Genomic DNA, 21,221 nt, shown 5'->3' on the forward strand with positions numbered 1-21,221 from the left:
ACATAATTCTTTGCACCTTAATCACAAACAAAGTTGTTTTTTAAAAACAACTTTTGCATTTGATTAAGTGATTTGCATCTTTGTTCCACTATGCCTCTCATCCTTGCTGCTCTTCGCTCTCATGCCTCTCTTTCAACTTGATGCTTTCTCAACAAGCTCTTTTCCAACAACTTGGTTAGAAACAAAGAAGCCTCCAAAGCTGCTCTTTAGGGTTTAATTGTCTTGTCCATCCTGGTGATGACCCAAATTTGGAATTTCTGTATTTCTTTTATCCTGTTTATATTCCTCTATTTCTTCTAACACCTACTCAAAGCAGCTAGCAAAAACCAACACACACTGTCACTCTGTGTAGGCAAGTGATTCACCTACCAATTTATTACAGTGATAGTTCTACCAAAAGTTTTGTCACTGCAAAAAAATTATGTTTCCAATTCTATAGCCTATGATATCTGTTTTCTTGCCACACATCATGTAAACCAAAGGCATGGCTTTTGCAGTTTTGTCACAGCCATACCCAGTTCTTGTGTTAGTTCCATTTTCTGTGTTAAAGCAGGTGAGTCTGAATTAATAAATATAACTAAAAAATCCATAGTAGCTCGATAGAGCCTTTGTTCATATATCAGTCTAAATAGGGTTTCTGATAGGTTAGTGGTTCACATCCACATGGAGATTCAGGGATCTATTCTCTTTTCATCTGAGGCTCTTAAATCCCTATCATCATCTGCACCCTTGATTGATTACAATTAAAATTGTTGGCCAGAAATCTTCTAGACTCCTTCCATTAGCTGTCACTAAGTCACATAACCATATATAATTGGAAATAAAGCTGATAATTTAAGTGAGGTCTGTTCCTGGAAATAAAAGGAGAACATCATCCTATTCCAGCTACTTTAATCTTTGAACTATTTTATAACTAATTTGAAAAGCATTTTTTCAGGCCAAGAAATACATTGACTTGGTTCACAATTCATAAATGGTATCCAGTAAGTCTATACTCCCTTTCTACTTATGTCTGGTGTCTTTTATATAGTACACTGTTACACTACTTTCAAATTTGCTACTTTTGTAGCTTAAATTTGTAAATGTTGTCTTGGAGATAATTCCACCCATATTCATGAAGCACCTTTGACATTTTTTATGATTGGTTTTCCAGGTTATCAAATTTGTTGGCTTATAATTTGTCCTTATAATCACTAACAAACATTTGTAGTTCTTTTGCATCAGTTGGGATGTTTTCCTTTTAATCTCTGTATTTATTTGAATCTTCTCTTTTTTATTAGTCTAGGTAAACTTTTGTCAATTTTGTTTATATTTTAAAATAATCAACTTTACCTTTGGCTGACCTTTGTATTTTTTGTCTATGTTGCATGTATTCTTGCTTTTATTCATACCATATCATTCTTTCTACTAATTTTTGGTTTTGGTTGTTCTAGCTCCATGAGGCGCAAAAATAGTTGTTTCTTTGATATCTTTCTGCCCTTTTTTAAAAAATTTATTTTTTCTATTTCAAAGAGTTTCAGAGAGGTAGAGAGAGAGAGAGAGAGAGAGAGAGAGGTCTTCTATCAACTTGTTCACTCTCCAGATAGCCGCAATGGCTGGAGATAAGCTGATCTGAAGCCATGAGCCAGGAGCTTCTTCTGGGTCTCCTACATGGGTGCAGGGGACCAAGCACTTGGACCATCCTCTACTGCTTTCCCAGGCACATTGACAGGGAGCTGGATGGGAAGTGGAGCAGCCAGGACTCAAACTGAACCCCAGATGGGATGCCAACACTGTAAGCCAGGGCTTTACCCCAATGAGTCACAGTGGCAGCCCCCATTTCCTCCTTTCTGATGTAGGTATTGATTGCTACAGACTTGACTTTTAATACTGCTTTAACTGTATCCTTTAGGTTTGGGCATGTCTTTCTATTTCCATTTATTTCAAAGAATTTTTAAAAATTCATTCTTATTTTCTTTCTTGATCCATTGATTGGAGAGCTCATTCAAGTTCTGGCTCTTCTGCTTCTTATGCAACTTCCTGGAGGAAGCAGAGGATGACCCATGTTCTTGGGTTTCTGCCACCCACTTGAGAGATCCAGATTGAGTTCTGGGCTCCTGGTTTCAGTTCTGCCCAGCCCTAGAAACTGTTGGCATTTGGGGAGTGAACTGGTAGCTGGAAGATCTCTGTCTCTGTCTCTTCCTCTCTGTTGTTTTGACTTTCTATTTTTAATTTTTTTATTTAGTAAATATAAATTTTCAAAGTACAGTTTATGGATTACAATGGCTCCCCCCCCCATAATTTCCCTCCCACTCACACCCCTCCCATCTCCCGCTCCCTCTCCCATTCCATTCACATCAAGATTCATTTTCAATTACCTTTATATACAGATGATCAATTCAGTATATATTAAGTAAAGATTTCATCAGTTTGCACCCACACAGAAACACAGTGTAAAATACTGCTTCAGTACTAGTTATAGCATTAATTCACATTGGACAACACACTAAGGACAGATCCCACATGAGAAATAAGTACACAGTGACTCCTGTTGTTGACTTAACAATTTGACACTCTTGTTTATGGCGTCAGTAATCTCCCTAGGCTCTAGTCATGAGTTGCCAAGGTTATGGAAGCCTTTTGAGTTCACCAACTTCGATCTTATTCCGACAGGGTCATAGTCAAAGTGGAAGTTCTCTCCTCCCTTCAGAGAAAGGTACCTCCTTCTTTGATGGCCCCATTCTTTCCACTGGGATCTCACTCGCAGATATCTTCCATTCAGGTGTTCCTTTTTTTTTTTTTTTCAGGGTGTCTTGGCTTTCCATGCCTAAAATACTCTCATGGGCTCTTCAGCCATATCTGAATGCCTTAAGGGCTGATTCTGAGGCCAGAGTGCTATTTAGGACATCTGCCATTCTATGAGTTTACTGTGTATCCCGCTTCCCATGATGGATTGTTCGCTCCCTTTTGATTCTATCAGCTAGTATTAGCAGACACTAGACTTGTTTGTGTGATCCCTTCGACTCAGACTTTCAAATAAATACATGCACTAGTAAATAAATGAACCTTAACAAAAAGCTCAATAACAAAGATTTTTTTATTTGACAGATAGAGTTAGATAGTGAGGGAGAGAGACAGAGAGAAAGGTCTCCCTTCCATTGGTTTACCCCCCAAATGGCCACTATGGCCAGAGCTATGCCAATCCAAAGCCAGGAGCCAGGTACTTCCTCCTGGTCTTCCATGCGGGTGCAGGGCCCAAGCACTTAGGCCATCCTCCACTGCCTTCCCAGGCCACAGCAGAGAGCTGGACTGGAAGAGCAGCAACCAGGACTAGAACCCGGTGCCCATATGGGATGCCAGCACCACAGACATAGGATTAACCAAGTGAGCCACAGCACCGGCCCCCAAAAAGCTCAACAATACTAAAACACAAACTATGCAGTGAACCCTGCTCCAGACATTGAGTATTAGTTAAAATATAAACAGGGTTAAAAATTAAGAGTTAAACATTTCTCAAAAAATGAGATTAAGGGGCCAGCGCTGTGGCATCTACCTACAGCAACAACATCCCACGTGGATGCCAGTTTGAGTCCCCGTTGCTCTACTTCATATCCAGCTCCCAGCTGATGGCCTGGGAAAGTAGTAGAAGATGGCCAACACCTTCATGATAGACCCGGAAGAAGCTCCCGGCTCCTGGCTTTGGATCAGCCCAGGTCTTCGGGCATTGCGGACATTTGCGGAGTGAACCAGCAGATGGAAGACCGACCTCTCTATCTCTCCCTCTTTATTTTACTCTGCCTTTTAAGTAAATAAATAACTTTTTAAAATGAGATTAAAACATACCCTGACTTGCTCCCCATGTAGGATCTCTGTCCTTAATGAGCTGTACTATGAGAATTAACAATGAAACTTGTCTACAAACAGTACTTTATACTTTGTGTGTCCATATGGGTGTAAACTGTTGCAATCTTTACTTAGTATAGAGTTGATCTTCTGTATATAAAGATAATTAAAAATGAATCTTGATGAAGAATGAGAAGGGTGTGGGAGTAGGAGGTGGGATGGTTTGGGGGTAGGAGGGCAGGTAAGAGGGGAAGTACCGCTATAATCCAAAAGTTGTACCTATGAAGTTTATCTTTATTAAATAAAAGCTTTCTATAAAAAAAAAGCAAATGGCTCTGAAAAAAATACCCTGCAAGGAGTTTACTTTTTGTACAGGTAAATAGTCCATAACCACCCAGTTAAGTGCCTTGTCACAGACCCTTTCTGAGGCAAATAATCCACACAGCTCTTGCCACATACACTTTCCATGATTTGCACTAAGGACTCTAGAAGAAACTTCCCTGAACTTTCAGTTCCTACAAAAATGAAATAACGGGTATCAGAAATACTTTCCAACTATTAAAAAAAATAAAATTAGGCAAAGTATATAAAGTAATTATTTCAGGGTTTTTTTTTTTTTAATTCTTTCTTTATTTAAAAGGAAAAGAGAGAAGAGTTTGTCCATACACTGCTTCATTCTCCAAATGCCTCTAACAGCCATGAGTGGGCCAGCCAAATCTAGGAGCCTGGAATTGAACAGGTCAAATGAAGAGACCAAATGAACCCTGTCAGAGTCTGTCCCATGAACTAGAACCTTGGGGTTTCTCAGTTTTGATACTATTGTCATCTTGAGTCAGCTGTTCTTTGTCATGAAGAACTGTCCTAAGCCTTTTAGGAATCTTTGGTTTCTATTCAGCAAATGCCATTTGCACCCTTTCTACAATATGATAGCAGAAAGTCTCCAGTCATCATTGCCAAATGTCCCCGGGGGAAAAAATCATTCCCTCTAATTGAAACTACCTGTCCAAGCCAATCAAGACAAAATGGATCACTGGAGTTCAGGTTCACCTGCAGAGCCTCTCTTTATACGAGCACAAAACAAATACCTTGTAATTTCTGTTTTCCTTGCTAGAATGTAAATTCCAAGACTATTAAAAACAACATTGGCCTTGTTCCCTATGTCACACCCAGCACCCAGACTAGCATCTTTCCCTTGGAATCAGTGATTCATTGACTGAATATTGAGCATTTGTTCTGGTTTTCTGGAAGTCCACTGTGCATTCTAGTCTTGGGAGTCAGTGATGACACAATGGTAAGAGAGCTTCCCTTTACATACAAGATAATCTTTCAATAACCCACCATCTATGTACATTTCTTCATTGCAATCTGGAATGGCCTAACCAGGATAGAATTTCTTTGTCATTCGCCCTCAAGGTACTCTCCTTCTTAGGAGAAAGATCCACTGATTCTCCTCCTTTATACAATTAACTGACAATTAGTAAAAAACATCCAAAAACCCATCTCCCTGTTTCAAATCCTTCTACATACCTTATTTTAAATTTTAGAAAGATTTAATTATTTTCTTATTTGAAAGGCAGAGCAACAGAAAAAGATACACAGAGAGAGAGAGAGAGAGAGAGACAGAGAGAGAAGCATCTTTCATCCACTGGATCAGCCGTGGCTCGAACTGGCGCCCATATGGGATGCTGGCACTGCAGGCAGCGGCTTTACCCGCTTTTTATGCCACAGTGGCAGCCCTTGCTCCACTTCCAATCCAGCTCTCTGCTAAGGCCTGGGAAAGCAGTAGAAGATGGCTCAAGTCCTTGGGCCCCTGCACCCCCATGGGAGACCTGGAAGAAGCTCCTGGCTCCTGGCTTCTGATTGGTGCAGCTCTGGCTGTTGTGGCCAATTGGGGAGTGAACCAGCAGATGGAAGAACTCTCTCTCTCTCTCTCGTTCTCTCTCTCTACCTCTACTTCTCTCTCTGTAACTCTGACTTCAAAATAAATAAATAAATCTTACAAAAAAAAAAAGAAAGAAAGAAAGAAAGCAGATGCTCATCTGCAAGCCAGAAAGAGAGCCCTCACCACATGAAGACCATAACAGGACCCCGATCTGGGCCTTCAAGGATTCCAGGACTGTGAGAAAATAAATTTCAGCTGTTGAAGACACCCTACCAATGACAATTTGTTATGGCAACCAAGCTAAGAGACCTTCTGCAGACTTGGGTCACATTTAATTAATAAATTTAGTTTCTATGTGGGCTTTCAAGAGATAGCACATTATCTGTTAATGTGACTAGAACTTCCAGATTTCTCACACACTTCCTATCAGGAAGAAGAGTTACATCATCACTTTTGAGATCTGTTCTTCGTTTTGTGATAGATTTCTTCCTTTCCCTATTCCCACACCTTTGTACCCATGAGCAACATTTGTTTGCTTTGCAGCAAAAATATTAGCCTTGGAGACTTGTACTGGCAGATTTCTATTTCATCTTTACTTAGTAACTTAACCTCCCTAAGACCAATAGCACCATGATTTCATTTACCATCAATCTCACCTAAGTCTTGAATGGAAAGTGTATGAGGTTATTTGCAGTACCTTTGTGACTATTCAGCTGCATGATGAATTTTGACTTCTCAAAACCATTATGGGCAACATGTCACAATACATTCAGAAAAATATAATAACAGGCACAGAATTTCCTATGAGGGCCATTTAAACACTGGTCTTTCTTTTCTCTATTGCATAGAGTGAGATAACCTCAGTTGGCTCACACTGACAATTGCTTTAATACTGAGAACACACAAGTGATGTTGATTTGTACATCATTATTTGTTTTTAGTTTTCAATGGAGCAGAAATAGACATATGTGTTAATTTCTAGAAGTAATGAAATTCACAACACAGCATCTTCTACTTATAAATACAGTTTATTTGCCAGTTCTTAATTAACCTAATGGAAGCATGTAACTTCTTATGTGAGAGTAATCAGTAGTTTTAGAAAAAAAAACATAGTAAAAAATGTATTCAAACTTACTTTATCTCTTAATAACTAACAATTTCATGTTCTTATCCATTGAGATTTAGATTGGCTTTATTTTCATGATTTTAAAAATGCACTCTGGTAACAGAATAAGTCATGAGCGCTAAAAATCATAAACTTCATGAATAACAAATATTTGCCCAGTATAAAGGTCACTAAAATGACAAAAAATATTTTTGTTCCTGCTCCAAATTTGAATTTGAAATTTCTATTTTATTATTGCATATTTTGAAATAAATATTTTGCAAAGACAAAGCCTATCATTATAGTTACATATTAGTTATTTGAACTGCCCACTGTTCAAGCAAAATTGACCTCAGGCATTGATAACAGCCACTAATACAAGTGTAAGAGGAAAATCTGTCAGGTCAGACTTACAGTGTTTGGGAATTATGAGTCCACTGTGGATTAATTCCTTCCCCACCTGGAAAAGAGCATAAGAAACTCACTAAGTTTCATACCCACCTCACTAACAAGTAATTGCTTTGATAAGACCCTATCTAATGCTTTCATTTACTACCAAAAATTGATATTTTAATCCTAATTTTGCATAACAACTTGTTCTTAAATTAAGATTTTGGAAGTTGAATGAATTACTATCTTTTGGAAGAGATTATTGGGTTCTATGTTAAAATAGATAGGAATTAACCACTTCCGTTGTTAATTGTGTTGTATATTCTGATTTTCAAACTAAGCAAAAAAATGGACCCAATGGATATTTAACTTTCTAAAGTCAGCTAGGGGACCATTTTCCTCTGCACCTAAAGTTAATTCAGAGTTGGAGAGAAACAATACCCCTCAGCAGGTAATTGGACAGTGCCCTCTCTTCCTCACCAAATGTGAGAGAATCTGCTGGCTGACATCTGGTTAAGACAAGATGGACTGGGACAAATCAAAAGTAGCTATTCATTTTAGGGCACCTGCTTCATGAAAAAGCCTAACAATCTCTCCAGGCACACACAGACATGCACACACAGAGGTTAGGTAGTTAAGGGGGAAAAACATCACCTTCCAATATTTACTGAAGGAAGGAGAATTGCAAGGTGTTCCACTGACTATTTGCTAAGCGTCCCACTTCATAAATTTCCCTTGGTAAACTTACACCCTAAGCTCTTACTGTCTTTAAGGAGATCCTCTTTGATGTTTAGTGAGCTCTAGCAGCTTTGTCATCATCAAAGTTCATTGATAATTTGCCTCCTGACAAGTAGTTCTCTTGACTGCTTAGTTTTAGAGAATTTCCTTTTGGCCTCCTCTACTAAATCACCCACACTTCAGGCGGCTCAATCCTGTGAGACAACACGTAACCATCACTAGGACTGCTGTGTGGCCCCCAAATCAGACTTTATACATTTTATTACAAGAATAGACACTCTATTTTTTTTTTTTACTTCTGTTCTCCCACTCTTTCTTCTCTCCCATCGCCTTCCTCCTCTTTCTTTTTCTCTCCATTCTCTGCTTTCTATGTCACCACAGACCAATTCTGCTTTCCTATGGAAAACTTTCTTGAATACGACAAACTGTACTGACATCGTCAGGAGGCAGCCGCCACACACAATTACTCCCTAACTGAACGTACTTAGTGGCTCAGGAACTTTGCTCAACCACGTTCCTTTGTTTTGCACCAGCAGAATCGGATCACCTTGAATGTCAGGAAGAATCTCATCTTGAGTCTTGAAAATAAGTTCCAGCAGCAAAGGCCATTTGCTGCCCTTGACCTTAGACATATATGTGGCAACTTACAATGGCCCCGGATCTCTGCTTATGCAAAGAAAACCAATGCTTTCAAGATCCGACCAGGGCACCTCAAAAAGGTGGTTGCCCCTAAACTCCAAGGCATTTCAGGAAGGAGGGAAGGCGGCCAGCGCCTGGCGCAAGACTGGCCATTCAGAGAGGAAAGGTGCTCCGGGGGCTGCGCGGGTTCAGAATCCACCCAGGTGTGGCTTTCTCGAACCCTCCACCGCTTTCCGAAGTCAAATCTAACGTGAGCGTGCGAGGAAGTCAGGAGAAGAGAATCGTCAAACTCCATCTAAAGATCACAGGGCTGATACTCGCCTCTGGGCTCGCGGGGAGTGCGCGCTGGGGCCAGCCCTGGGAAACACCGGGCCAGCGTCTGCGCGCGGAGTCGCGACTTCCCTGATTTCTGGACGCCCCGGGCGACCTCTGTACCTGACCCGACGCGGGTGCAGGCGGGATTCATCGTGGGGGTTTCCGCGGGACTGCATACCCACTCGCCTGCGATTCCCCCGCAGGGGCCTTTTGTCATTTCCTTGCCCCTCAGGTCACCGCCTTCAACCCGTCCCCGCTTTGAAACGTGAGTTGGGAGCGCCCAGGACTTTGCCCCCGCGCCCCTGCTGTGCACCTTGCCCTTCTCCTTCCCAGGTCCGGCCGGCGCAGCAGGACGCACAAAAGTGAGGCTGGACTGCAGATGCAGACTTGTGCCCCGCGCCTCTGCCGCAGCTGTCGGGGAAGGTGAGAACGCGGAGCAGGCCAGGACTCCCTGTTCCAGGCGCGGGTAGGAAACACCTGGGCTCCCGGGAGCCTTAGCCTGCGCTGTCGATCCGCGGCGAATTCTCGGCGGCCCGCTGCTGGAGCAGGGGCCGGCGGGCCGAGGGAGGGGCCCAGACACACCCGTGGCTCTGGCGGCGCGGGGCCCGGGCAGGAGGGGCTGCGGGGACGGCGGCGGAGAGGCGGGACCCCCGCGGCCCGCGGCCCGCTCCCCGCTCCGCCCCAGCCTTACTGGAAGGCTGTGGCCCCGCGGCAGCAGGACGACTGTGCTGGGCTGTGAGTTTGTCTGGCAGCTTCTACTGAGCAGCTAATAGTATAACAACCCGGCTTTGATAAATCTGAACTAATTACCCCTCTTAATTAAAGTCTTTAGCGGTTGTTTCACTGTTTTGGCAAGAAAACAGGAGAGACTTGCAGTTAGAAAACACCAGAGCCGGAGCTCACAGCGGAGCTGCTGATTAACACTTGAAGCATTTCAAGGACCTGGCACCCGCCACAGTTTGGTTTTCGTCCATGTTTCCTCCTTGAATGGAAGTATATTCCTCTGTACACATATATACACGCACCAAAACATCGAGGCTCCCTTTTGCCAGCTGTGTACAAGTCAGAATGCGATTTCGGGATGCAAACAATAGACACCTGTCCACACGGTGTTATGGTAGTGCATTTGTGGAGATGTGTATTACACACAGCCCCCAGATACAGTGTTCAAATCACACTCGGCACTACAAACATATCACAGGGACCAAGACGACGTGATGCTTCTGTTAACAAAACTCTACTTCATCTGTCTCTCAACTTGACCACGTTTCAAAACTACACCCAAACATTTGGGGACACTATTTGTGCTTGATGAATTTTTCAGATCAAAGCATCAGACAGTACCAGTCCTGGGCTGAATTGATTAGAAAGGAGGACAAATGAAGGAGGTCAGAATCAGGGATCTTTAGTTGAATAATACAACAGAGCCCTAAAGTTTTCTGATTAAATAAGCATGTTCCAAGTATTTATTTTCAACAGTCAATGAATCAATTTCACGTGCAAGAATCAAAACCGAAATTTAAATTCATCCATAAAGAACCTAATGTGTATGTGTGCATATGTGTACGTGTGTGCTCACAAATGTGGAATGTGCCTTTACAGGTGCACACATCTATGTGTGTGTGTGTGTGTATGTATAACATACACACTTTTTTAATTCCAGGGAGGGAGAAAATGATAATAAACAATCAACAGGCATCTTGAGACCTCATCAACACAATGGAAATATATACAATAATAAAATTAAAATGGTGCAGCATTCCCGGGTAGAATAATACAGTCCTCAATAAATACAGCAGAAATTTGTTTAAAACCAAAACAAACAGCATCTCTCCACCCGAGATGAAGTCTTCGAAATTAAAAAAATAATAATAATAACAAAATCAGAAAGCAAACAGAACTCTCCAAGTTTCTCATAGTCGTTAGTGCCTATATAGGATATAATACACAAAACCATTTAGCAGGTGCATGCAAGAGGCAAAAAGGGCTGGGGGATGCAGAGGCTTCTGTTCAGCCCTAAAGTGTGGGGCCCAACATGCCCTGGGATCTGCAGACAAGCACGGACCAGGAGGTCCAGCTCCAGTCTGCGGCTGCCTCAGCAGTGGGAGCCCCTTCTGGGGCGAGAAAGAACTTTAGCCTGAATCACTGGTGGCCCTGGTGGAGCCCGGGCTGCAGGGGCCCCGGGGGCGGCAGCGGCGGTTGCAGAGGCGGCAGCGTCGCGGGCGGCGGCTGCGGTAGCGGAGGCGGCGGGTCGGTGCCTGGCTCCCCAGCGGGCGTGCGGGGCAGCCCCAGGCTGCTGTCGTGCAGTTTGCGGACGTGCTTCTTGAGGTCAAAGTTCCTGCAGAAGCCCTTGCCACACGTGGGGCAGGTGAAAGGCTTCTTGTCGTTGTGAGTGTGCATGTGGAAGGTGAGGTTGTAAACCTGGTGGAAAGCCTTGTTGCAGATATTGCACTTGAACTGTTTCTCCCCGCTGTGGGTCAACTTGTGGTTTTTGTAATTCCCTGAAACAGACAAATGACAGGGATGTTGCTCTGAAAGAACTCGAGCCCACAAGTCGAAGGTAACAAGCTCAGCGGAGGAGCCGCCGCAGCTCTCGCCACCGGTGCGGGGGTGCTGTATGTGCCTGTAGCTTTCCCACCAGTTTTTAATCTAAACATCAACAGTAAGGCTGTTTCCTCAACATTTTAATACGCCTTCATTAATCCAACTATATAAAACAATAACCACCGGATGAAAAGAAATACCCATTTGATATACAAGCTATGCCTTTAACCCACACTGGTCAATCTTTCTGGCAAGGGTGTTAGAATGGCAACACAATCACCTTTGTAGTTAGACACTTTTTTTTAAAGATCGCATTAAAAAATGTTTTCCAAAGATTAATTATATTTTAGGTTAAGATTATCATAAAGGGCAATATCTTCTGGGTTTGATACCTTTTTGATGAAATCCTTTGCCACAGAATTCACACACGAAAGGTTTGTAGCCTGCATGTATTCGGGTATGCGTGTTTAACGTGGAACTTCTATTAAATGCTTTGCCACACTGGTTACATTTGTGAGGTTTTTCCTAAGCCGGGAAAGAGGAAAAGCAGAGAATTTAAGGCATTTTGTTAACACAAGGAGTCCTGCAAGTAAATACTAGTGATTTAATGCTTTTAAGCAGAACACAAACAACACAAGCCACCATGCCCCTGTCCAGCCACACATTTAAACAGACCCTGTGATAAAGAGGAAGGCTTTTCCTGCCATTTTCCCGCACACAGGTGGGAAGTAACCCAGGTGGAATGGACACGGGCGAACACACCTGCGTGTGAATGATCTTGTGCCTGCACAGGGTGCTGGCTTGACGGAACCCCTTTCCACACACTTTGCAAACGAAGGGTCTGGCTCCCGTGTGCACCGGCATGTGACGGGTTAAGTTATAGTGCGCGTTAAAGACCTTAAATTAAACACACAGAACAAGTTAGCCAAACAAGCACTTTGAAGTTAAATGGGGGTGGGGTGGGGGTTCTAACAATACAACAAAAGTGCATCAAAACCCCCACCAAAATAATAAAATAAACGGAGGAAGGGAAGAAGGAGGGAGAAGGGAAGAAGGGAGGGAGGAAGAGAGAAAGGAAGGGAGGGAGGAAAGAAAGAACGAACTCTGTTCTGCGTAGTACTTGCCTTTCCGCACACTTCACAAGTGAAAACTTTGGGCTTGGCAGTAGGAGAGCCCCGGCTGAAGTCCGAGGTTTTGAAACCGATTTTTTCCGACAGAAGCTGGGCGCTCTCTTTCATGTAATGCTGCAGCTGAGCCTGAGACAGGTCTTTGAAAGCAACTCCGGAAGGGTACTTCTCCGCTGCGGGAACCACCAGTTTATTCCTTTCGGCTAAATACGTTTTTGGCTGCGGGTGCAAAGGGGAACTGAGAAAGTAGGAGGCCACCGGGTGGATGTTGACGCCGGCCGCCGGGTGGCACGGGCCGTCACCTCGGTTCAGATAGCACAGGGCACCCATGGCGTGGAAGGAAGAGTGGTTGACCACACGTGGCCTCACCAGCTTGTACTGCTGCAGCGGCAACGCGTCGCGGGCCAGGTCGCCCTTGAGACTCAGCGCGCAGTTGAGCAGGTCGCTGCAGCTAAACGCGGGAGCCGCGGGCGCCACCGCGGGCGCAGCCGGGGCCTCCAGGCTCGCCTTCCGTGGCTCGGAGCCCGTCACCCCTGCCTTGGAGCCGGTGTCGTACGCCACGGGCACGAAGGGGATCATGCAGGGGATCGACGAGTTGAGATGCAGAGAGTGCTTGGGGTCCCCCTTGGGCACGGCTCCCTGCAGGAAATGGGGGACGGGCAGGGCCTTGGGCTCGGGGGTGCGCGCCATGATTCGTTCGATGGAGAAAGCCAAGGGTTTGGATGTGCTCATCATGTTGCCCCGGGCTGGAGCCGTCGCTAACATTTTGGTGGTCGCGTTGTGGCAGCTACTGTCCATGTCTGAGTCGCCAGCGTCGGTCCGCCGGAGCCGGGCTGCGCCGTCAGTTGCCTCGTCCCCTGCTTGTCACAGACCTGCGGAGAGGAGGACCGGCACCATCACCACGAGCAGCCTCCTCCTCCTCCTCCCCTGCATCACCAGCCGAACCTGCCTGCCCAGCCCAATGGACTCCTGCCAGCCCATCGCAGAGTTCTTGGCGCACCAATGACTCGGGGACAATCACTACTTATTTCTATCAATAGAAAGTGTTGTGTCAATAACGCAGCCAAGATCTCGCCAATCGTTAACTTCCAAGAGGAGAAGGTAAACTAGATAATTGCTCAATTCGCTTCCAACAGTCAACAGGAAAACTTTTTTTTTTCTCCGCAGTCAGCGACTACTTTTCATTGGTGAGTGAGCGAGGTTCCCCCGCCCAGAGGAGGCGGGAGCGCAGTGCGCCGCGCGTCTCGCCCTCCCCTCGGCGCACCCTCTTGGGCTCACACTTCGCTCGCCTCCAAGCCCCCACCCCCACCCCACTTGCTTCCTCTGTCTTTTTAATTCTCAATCTGCTTAACCAGGCTTCAGAGGCCAAGCAGATCTGAGATCAATTTTCTCGTTTAGCTCTAAGTGACATCATCTAAAAATCATTGTGCAAGGGCTAAATAAGGAAACGGAGTCTAACTCAGGGGCAAGTGCTGGGCTATATTTATCAAACGCCGGACTCTGGAAAGCCTTGGCCAGGGAGCCTCTGGCTGCGAAATTCCAGGTTTTCTTGCTTGGTTCCTCTGGGCCCGGCCCGGGGCCGCCGCCTCCGCAGCCCTCATTGTCCCCCCAGGGTCGGGGGTGGGTGGAGGGGTCCACGCGCACTCTTGTCTTCCTGGAATCTCCACGGCCCGAACCGAGTAGGACCATTTGGAAGACGCCAGCAGGTAACTGGCCTCTCAATACGCCCCCCTGTGAATTAAAGGTCTTGGGAGGCTTGTTATGTGCGTGTGGTTTTGTAACGGCGACGCCCGCGGCGGCAGGCCCGAGAAAGACGCCCTCCATCCACCAAGTTGAGGAGTTGCTAGGAAAAAGCGGGCATCACGCCATTAGAAACCTTGACTCGGACGGGACCCCACCCCGGATACACACAAACACACTCGCGCGCGCTTCTCTGAGTTTCCGTTGAGAGCTCGGAAAGAGCTTTGCTTTCTGAAGTACCTGCGCTCGGCTAGAGCTCTCCTGGCATTTTAAATACTGAACGTTGAGCGGAGAAGGGAAACAGAACTTAGCGATCCCCACCCGGGCTGCCTGCCTCCCGGAAGCCGCGCGGGCCGTAGTCAGAGTGTCTGAGCCCAGCCGAGCCGCGAGCGAATCGACCTGCAGGCGCTGGAGTCCTGGCCACAGCTACACTCGCGCCTCCCAAGCAGCGCGTGGAAACCACCACCCTCCAGCTTCCCCCGCCCCCGGCCCCGCACCCTCCGGGTATGACGCCTGGGTCCAAACTCCTGGGGCAGAGCAGTCCAGGGTCCCGGAAGACGACGGTGGCTGCGGGTTCTCATCGCTCAGGCCGGAGAGCCCCGGGGCGCGCGGGGAGCAGCGGGGCTGCAAACCTGCGATCCCGCGGAGCTAGGCGCGCGCGAGGGGGTGCTGGAGGCTGGAAGACGCTGCGGGTTCTGCGCGCACGAGGCTGAGCGGCTGTCGGCTGCAGGCCAAGGTGAAATCTGTTTGGTGAGTTCTCCCCGAGTGGGTGACGGTGGAAAGGGTGCCAGCGGGTGCCCGGTATTGAGCCAAGCGTGATGTGGCGTCCTTGGTCAAGAGCCTCAGAAAGGGCCAGCGGTGGGGTGGGCTGTAAATTCTGCGCTTGTTGAGCTGCTAAGACCCGAAGTTGGAACTCAGGGAGAGGAGAGGAAACTGACCTCAAAATATTCCTTCCTCTCTACTCCATTTCTGGCTCAGGGCAGGCCAGGGAGCCAGCCCCCTCAGACCCACTCGGGCTTTCTGGGAGAGTCCGGCCCCTGCCCCAAGAGTCGAGAGGGGTGGAAAGAAAAGTCCGGGCCCGTGGCGGGGAACTGGCTTGCTAAAAGGAGGGCGGGATGAGCAAGTCCTACTGGAAGTCGGGGGCAGCCACAAGGCTAGAAGGGGGAGAGTTCTGGCTGGCTGAGAGTGACCTTAGCAGCTAGGCCCGCAGGGCCTCGTTTCGGGTCTCAGAGTGGGTTGGGGCTGGGAGAACTGACGGGCGGTGAAAGGGGGCCCCGGGTCGAGCTGCGGAAGAGGCGCCCACACCTCCCGGGCGGCGCTTCCAAGCAGTCCCTGGTCCGCGTGAGGCCACTCGAGGCTCGCCCACGCTGGAAAATGTGTTTCCTCTTGCTGTTGAGACCTCCGAAATGCCTCTTCCTTTCCCCTGATCAGACAAAGGGGAACGAGCTTGGCCCCCACGACAGATGGGTCGCCGTTAAGACTTTAATTGCTGCCTTTTGGGGCGGATCAGGTTCCTTTTCCTACCTGCCGCTGCCCAACAGCGAAAAGTCTCCCGCCTGCTGCACTCTGCGGTCCCCGCGCCAGGTTTAAAGCAGCGAAGCACGGAAACGCCCCGCTCTAGAAGGCGTCGGAGCGCCCGCTGGACTGGCACTACTCACCGGCCTCCGAAGCGCTACCTGCCTTCTGGACGGAAGCCACCAGTTTGTTTTACATCCGTCGCGTGTCCCTCCCTCTCCCTCTCTCGCCCTCCCCCTCCCCTCTCCTTAACGGCAAAAAGAGCTTTTATTTGCCCTTGGTAAGGATCTCCTTCGGTGGACACTAAACCAAGAAGGGGAAATAGTGGCTAAGGCGTGTACGTGTTTTGTATAGCTAATATTTCAGCAGTTTGCTTGTCACGGACTTCTCGGAATTTGCCTTTTTGGCAAGAGTTTGAAAATGCCATTTGAGTAAGGCAAATATGGCAGCGCATTAATTATATGCCTTTCCTTTAAGATCGCTCTGAGCATGTTAGTCCTAAAGATTTGAAGAGGTGCTTTGCAAGCCCAGGTCTTGGTGGTAACATTTGTTAATATTTCCCACTCAAAGCCCATTCAAAAATACATCTTTAATAATATTTCTATTAGTAAGTATTGTCTTAAAGCACACAATTATTTAGAATGAGCTTCTATTGTCGACTCTATCTGGTACTTTTTTCTAAATATATTTGAAGAAAAACAAAAATGCAGTAAAAGCAGAAGATATTTGACAAATTTAGAAGCTTCTACAATGGTTCAGTGCTTTAAAATTAATTTACTAAAAAGGAATGCCAAGGTCCCCTGTTTGTTTTATTAATAACAAAATGGAAACTCTTATAGGTCCTTCGGATTTTCTTGGGGGAATCCTTTAATCCCCTCCCCCTCTTTATTTTTGTTCAGAGCTGGTAATTAAGTGTTCCTCCCTTCCTAACCACAGAAAGGCAGTATTTGCCCTAAACTATCCACCTTAAATCCTGGTGGAAGGCAACTTTTTAAGTGCTTGGTTTATCCACATGAGATGGGGGGGGGGGGGTGAGGGAGAACCAGAGATGTAAAAGAGGTCACAGAACAAACTTGGACCAATATCTTCTGAAAAGAAAGAAAAAAGTTCTACTCCTCTAATGTAATTTAAAAATCCCCTTTTTCACTTTTGATTTCAATGCTTCCTTAACTGTACTCTTGATAATACTGAAGAACTTGCAGGATTTTCAGATGCTATTTAAGTCCTCATCACAAGCAAATGAAGTTTCTGGTCAGGATTACTTCAATCGGAAATTTTGAAAGCTAATGTAATGGAAACAGAAATTATCAAGAAACCCATAATCTTTCATTTCTTTTCCCCTAATAAGTCACAAGATACTGTTGCATTTTTTAAACCATAAAAACATGGATTGGAAAACACATCCTGCATTCTGCCAAGAGTGCTGACTGATCTCAGGTGAGGTTTTCAGGGTTTTTAGTCCTGGCAGACATTCCTGAGCTCCCCCTCCCTTCATCAAGAACAACAGTCTGCTTTCTCTTTGCTTTTTCTCCGCAAAAGGAGGGAGAGAAGTCACTACTGCTAAGGAGGCAGCAGCTCCCCAAACGTTCTGGTGCATCTACACTTTTTCCCGTTTTCATAACAACACCAAGGCTCCATACTATGCTTGAAGAAGGGGAAAAACACGCCTCAGTTCCTCCACAGTTCCACTCATAGTTTTTATTTCTGGTCTCCTGTAGTTTGGCGAGGGCGAGTGATGGAGATGGGGTGCTGGACTAGGACACAGATAGGTCAGAGGGATTCAAGGAAAGTCTTTTCCAGGACCTCAGAAGAGTTCACAAACTAACTTTCCAGCGCTGTAACACACACGTACAAGTTCAATTCTCAGGCTGCCACTGGGTGTGCTTTTGCTGAGGCGGTCACACAGGAAGAACTCTTGCTAATTTTGTATAGCTTGTTAAGGACGGTATCACAGGTCAGGAGACTGGGAAGGGCCAGCTAACTCAGCCCTGCTCTCTTCTGAGGGAGGAGAGGTGGGAGGGCTGTCCGTCTCTAGACTTTGGTTGTCGCCATTTCTTTTCTATTAGGATTTCGTTTAAACCTACTGAAATTATTCGTCTCCAAGCAGCACTTGCATATTAAATCAGCCTATAAAAGAAAATGAGGAGCGCAGACAGGAGAGTGCTGAACTACAGGGCAGGCAACGCGACGGCGGCCGCTTGGGCTTGTCCGGTGCCTGCCTTTCCACTAACGCTAGCCTTTTTCTCATCCGTTCCCTTAGGTCGGTGGGGTATGAAACATATGCACCCCAGACTGCGAGGCTACTACTCAGGGCCCTGACTTGACAGAAAAAAAAAAAAGGAGTTTGCAAACAAGCAACGGTTTCTCCAGCCATTTCTTGGAGCTGCTTACAAGTCAAGCAACAGAACCCAGCGAAGTTGTGCTTGTCATCTCCAAAGGTACCCTGGAAGTCGGGGAGGAGAGCCGCTGGCCGAGGCCGCCTCAGACAGGCCTTTTCGCTCCACACCTATCGGCCTGCTTACAACCATGGGAAGATCTGGTTAGTGCGATTGGCTGATGGGCATTTTGCCACGGTCCCCAGACAGTTCTTAAACGTCATTTTTGTGGTCAAAAATAAAAACCGAATTCAACTCTCGGCACGACTCTTTCCTTGAGGTTCAAAGCACTTTTCATGTTACTGACAAACTTTCTTCCTTAAGGGATGGCGCGAAATAAAAGTCAATCGTAGACATTCAAACCACACCGCGCAAGGAATGAGCTTAGCGAGACGGAGAAGAACCGCAGGGGTAAAGCAAAATGCTTGAATCAGAAATCTCCGAGAGCCGTTTATAAACTCGGTTACCTTCTGGACTCCAGCCGACAGCCGCACGCGGTGTGGAGCGGTGCGCGCCGACCCGCTGCCCTCGGCGGCCTCCGCCTCCATCCTCTCCGCGGCCAAGGCGCCCCCGGCCCTGGCTGCCCCTGGGAACTGCGTCCTCGCTGCTGGCGTGGGAGCAGAGGCGCCTTCCTCCCCCCACCCCCCCACCCCCCCATAGCAGAGCCATTTAACAGAACTCGAAGGGCAACAGCAAAGCCTGGAAACTTTCCTCTGCCGGGCTCTCCAAACTCTGGGTTCTTGCTCCCGAGTCCCAAACAATTAAAAAAAAAAAAAAAAAAAAAAAAAAACCGGGGCAAGCCTGCGGGCGGCCGGGCTCCGAGAGGCTGCCTTGGAGGGGTAGGAGTGGGGGCGGCGGCTCAAAAGCCTGGGAGTGAGCCGGGGAGCTGGGGTGCAGCTCCAGAGACCGCCCATCCGAGGTGCGGTGCGCGTATTGCCGGGCTCCGCCTGCGCCTCCCAGGTGCACAGCTCCGGCGCTCGCTGGGCTGCGCGCAGCGGCCGAAGAGGTCCCGGACACTTCCATTCCCGCTCAGTTGCGCTCCCCCTCCACCTCGCTGCGTCCCCAGCGGTCCTGGGGCGGCTCCATCTCTCCTCCAACCCCCAACCCTACCCCACCCCCTCCTGGCTGGTGGAAGGCAGAAGGGGGGCTCCAGAGAGTTTCGGGAGGGGGCGTGGGACCAAGGAACAGATGGCGGAGAGCTCTGGTTGGAAAAGTTTTTGAACAGAACTGTCGCTAATAGACTCGCTTGGACGGCTCAGAGTGTCACTGAAGGGTCATTTAATGTAGATGTCAGGCGAAAGGAAACAGGCCTGGGGGTGTGGCACGCCCAGGGAAAGACTAACGCCCCCACCCCTTTTTGGTTAGCTTTGTCGACTCTGTTTTAAAAGCAGTTTTAAAGTGGATGGCGGCAGAGTACGAGCAGCTCCTGCAAGGTGCCTTTTCGTCCGCTCTCCTTCCCCCCCGCGAATCCTCCCTTCCAAACCCTCGGGTCCCGGCTGAGAAGTAGTCGGGTCTCAGGGGCAGGACACACTTCCCTAACCAGATTCTCCAATTGAAGACCATTTCCTTCTACCACCATCTCTTGGCCCCGCCCTCCAATTTGTCCTTTCTTTTTGCTGCTCCGGGGTCCTCCCGGCCGAGCTCGGCAAGGGGGGCGACGTCCCGCGGCTCGCTCCTCTGCTTGCGCGGCCGCAGCGCGCTGGCCGGCCCCCAGTCCTCGGGGCGGACGGGCGCTCCCCCGCGACCCGCCTTCCGTCCCGGAGGCCTCTGACAGACCCAGCCCTGCTCTTGCTGCTCAGATATGCACGCCGAGAAAATCTCAAGAAGAAAGGGGCTTGATGCGTCCTTAGGGAACCGTGCTGAGGTTTACAGTGTAAAGTAAAATGATGGCCGCCTTAGCTGGAATTCATTTGGAAGTTATTATTTACTTTTTCTCTTCCTATCATCTCTAGGATCTCACTAACTGGGAGTCGGTCCTCACCATCGGTCTGGGGCTGGAAACACTTGCAGGCACGAAGCGCCCCGCGGGTCCACGTTGACGCCGGCCCTGCTGGAGCATCGGCCAGCTGCCGGCGGAGGCGTCCCCGCCGGGGCCTCTCTCTGGGGCAGGTGCACGGGTCGCGGATGGGAAGGGAAGCTGGGTCTAGGTGAAAAAGCCAGAACAAGAAATGAACAAGGCTGTGCATCATTCTAAGATTGAATGGGGTCGACGCCTGTTGCTTGCGGAGGCGGGCGGGGGTGGGGGGTGGAGGGACCCTCCTCTTCCTAACCCTGTGATTCACAGCTTCTCAGAAATTTACATAATACAAGGGCGTAGATGTAAACGTAAAGGACAAAAAATAATAATTCAACAGCACATATTCCATTTTCGCACCATGGGCCTGGATATGTTCCCAGTGTTGGCACATTAGCTGATTTCCAGAGCTTTTACGCACGGCGAAGAGTATCTGAACTTTCACACCACTGCTGAAGGAGAGGAACGGAGAAAAACAGGAGGGACTGGCGACCCAATTTGATGATATTGATTTAGATGTCTGAGTAACGGAAAAGCAGTTTAAAATTAAGAGTATGTACTGTGTACAAAAGTTGGAGGTATGGGGTCTAAATGGTGTCCCCCTCTTTCCAAAGGTCTTTCTCCCCTGTATTTGACCTCAACGTTGTGTTCTAAGCAAAGTTATTATCTTTTTTAATATGAATGGGAAATTCCAATATTTTATTTCCCTAAATTAATGAAGGCATCAACATCTATGAAAGAGAGAGAGGAGCTTACTGTCAACCAGACTCCTACTTTACAGCAAACACAGGAGGAAAATGAAATGTGGCAGCTACAAAATACATGTAGCTGCTATCCAGGCTTTTCCAGGAAGAGCTTTTCCCTTCTGTTTGAACTTAAATGTCAGCAGAAGCTTAAACTTTTGGAGCCCCACTTTTGGTATTCTCTTGTAGAATGTAGATTCCTTGTAGAATGTAGGGATAGGACGGGGACTGTGGGATCCTGGTACCCCCCTTATGTCAGCCCAGAGGGTTGT

At 47.4% G+C, this 21,221-nt stretch overlaps 1 protein-coding gene across 1 annotated transcript; it reads right to left on the bottom strand.

Moving 5' to 3' along the window:
• Nucleotides 1-10,456: 10,456 nt before the first annotated feature.
• On the bottom strand, nucleotides 10,457-13,375 carry FEZF1 (FEZ family zinc finger 1). Its single transcript, XM_051849754.3, has 4 exons — nucleotides 12,560-13,375; nucleotides 12,198-12,332; nucleotides 11,828-11,960; nucleotides 10,457-11,392 (listed from the first exon to the last, which is right to left on the bottom strand). Exons 1-4 carry the CDS (start codon nucleotides 13,358-13,360, stop codon nucleotides 11,034-11,036), a joined length of 1,428 nt encoding a protein of 475 aa, XP_051705714.1. The 5' UTR covers nucleotides 13,361-13,375; the 3' UTR covers nucleotides 10,457-11,033.
• Between the last annotated feature and the right edge of the window lie 7,846 nt (nucleotides 13,376-21,221).

This window comes from Oryctolagus cuniculus, chromosome 3 (genome assembly GCF_051225735.1).
Source record: "Oryctolagus cuniculus isolate XC-2025 breed Fujian yellow rabbit chromosome 3, ASM5122573v1, whole genome shotgun sequence".
Lineage (NCBI taxonomy): Eukaryota > Metazoa > Chordata > Mammalia > Lagomorpha > Leporidae > Oryctolagus > Oryctolagus cuniculus.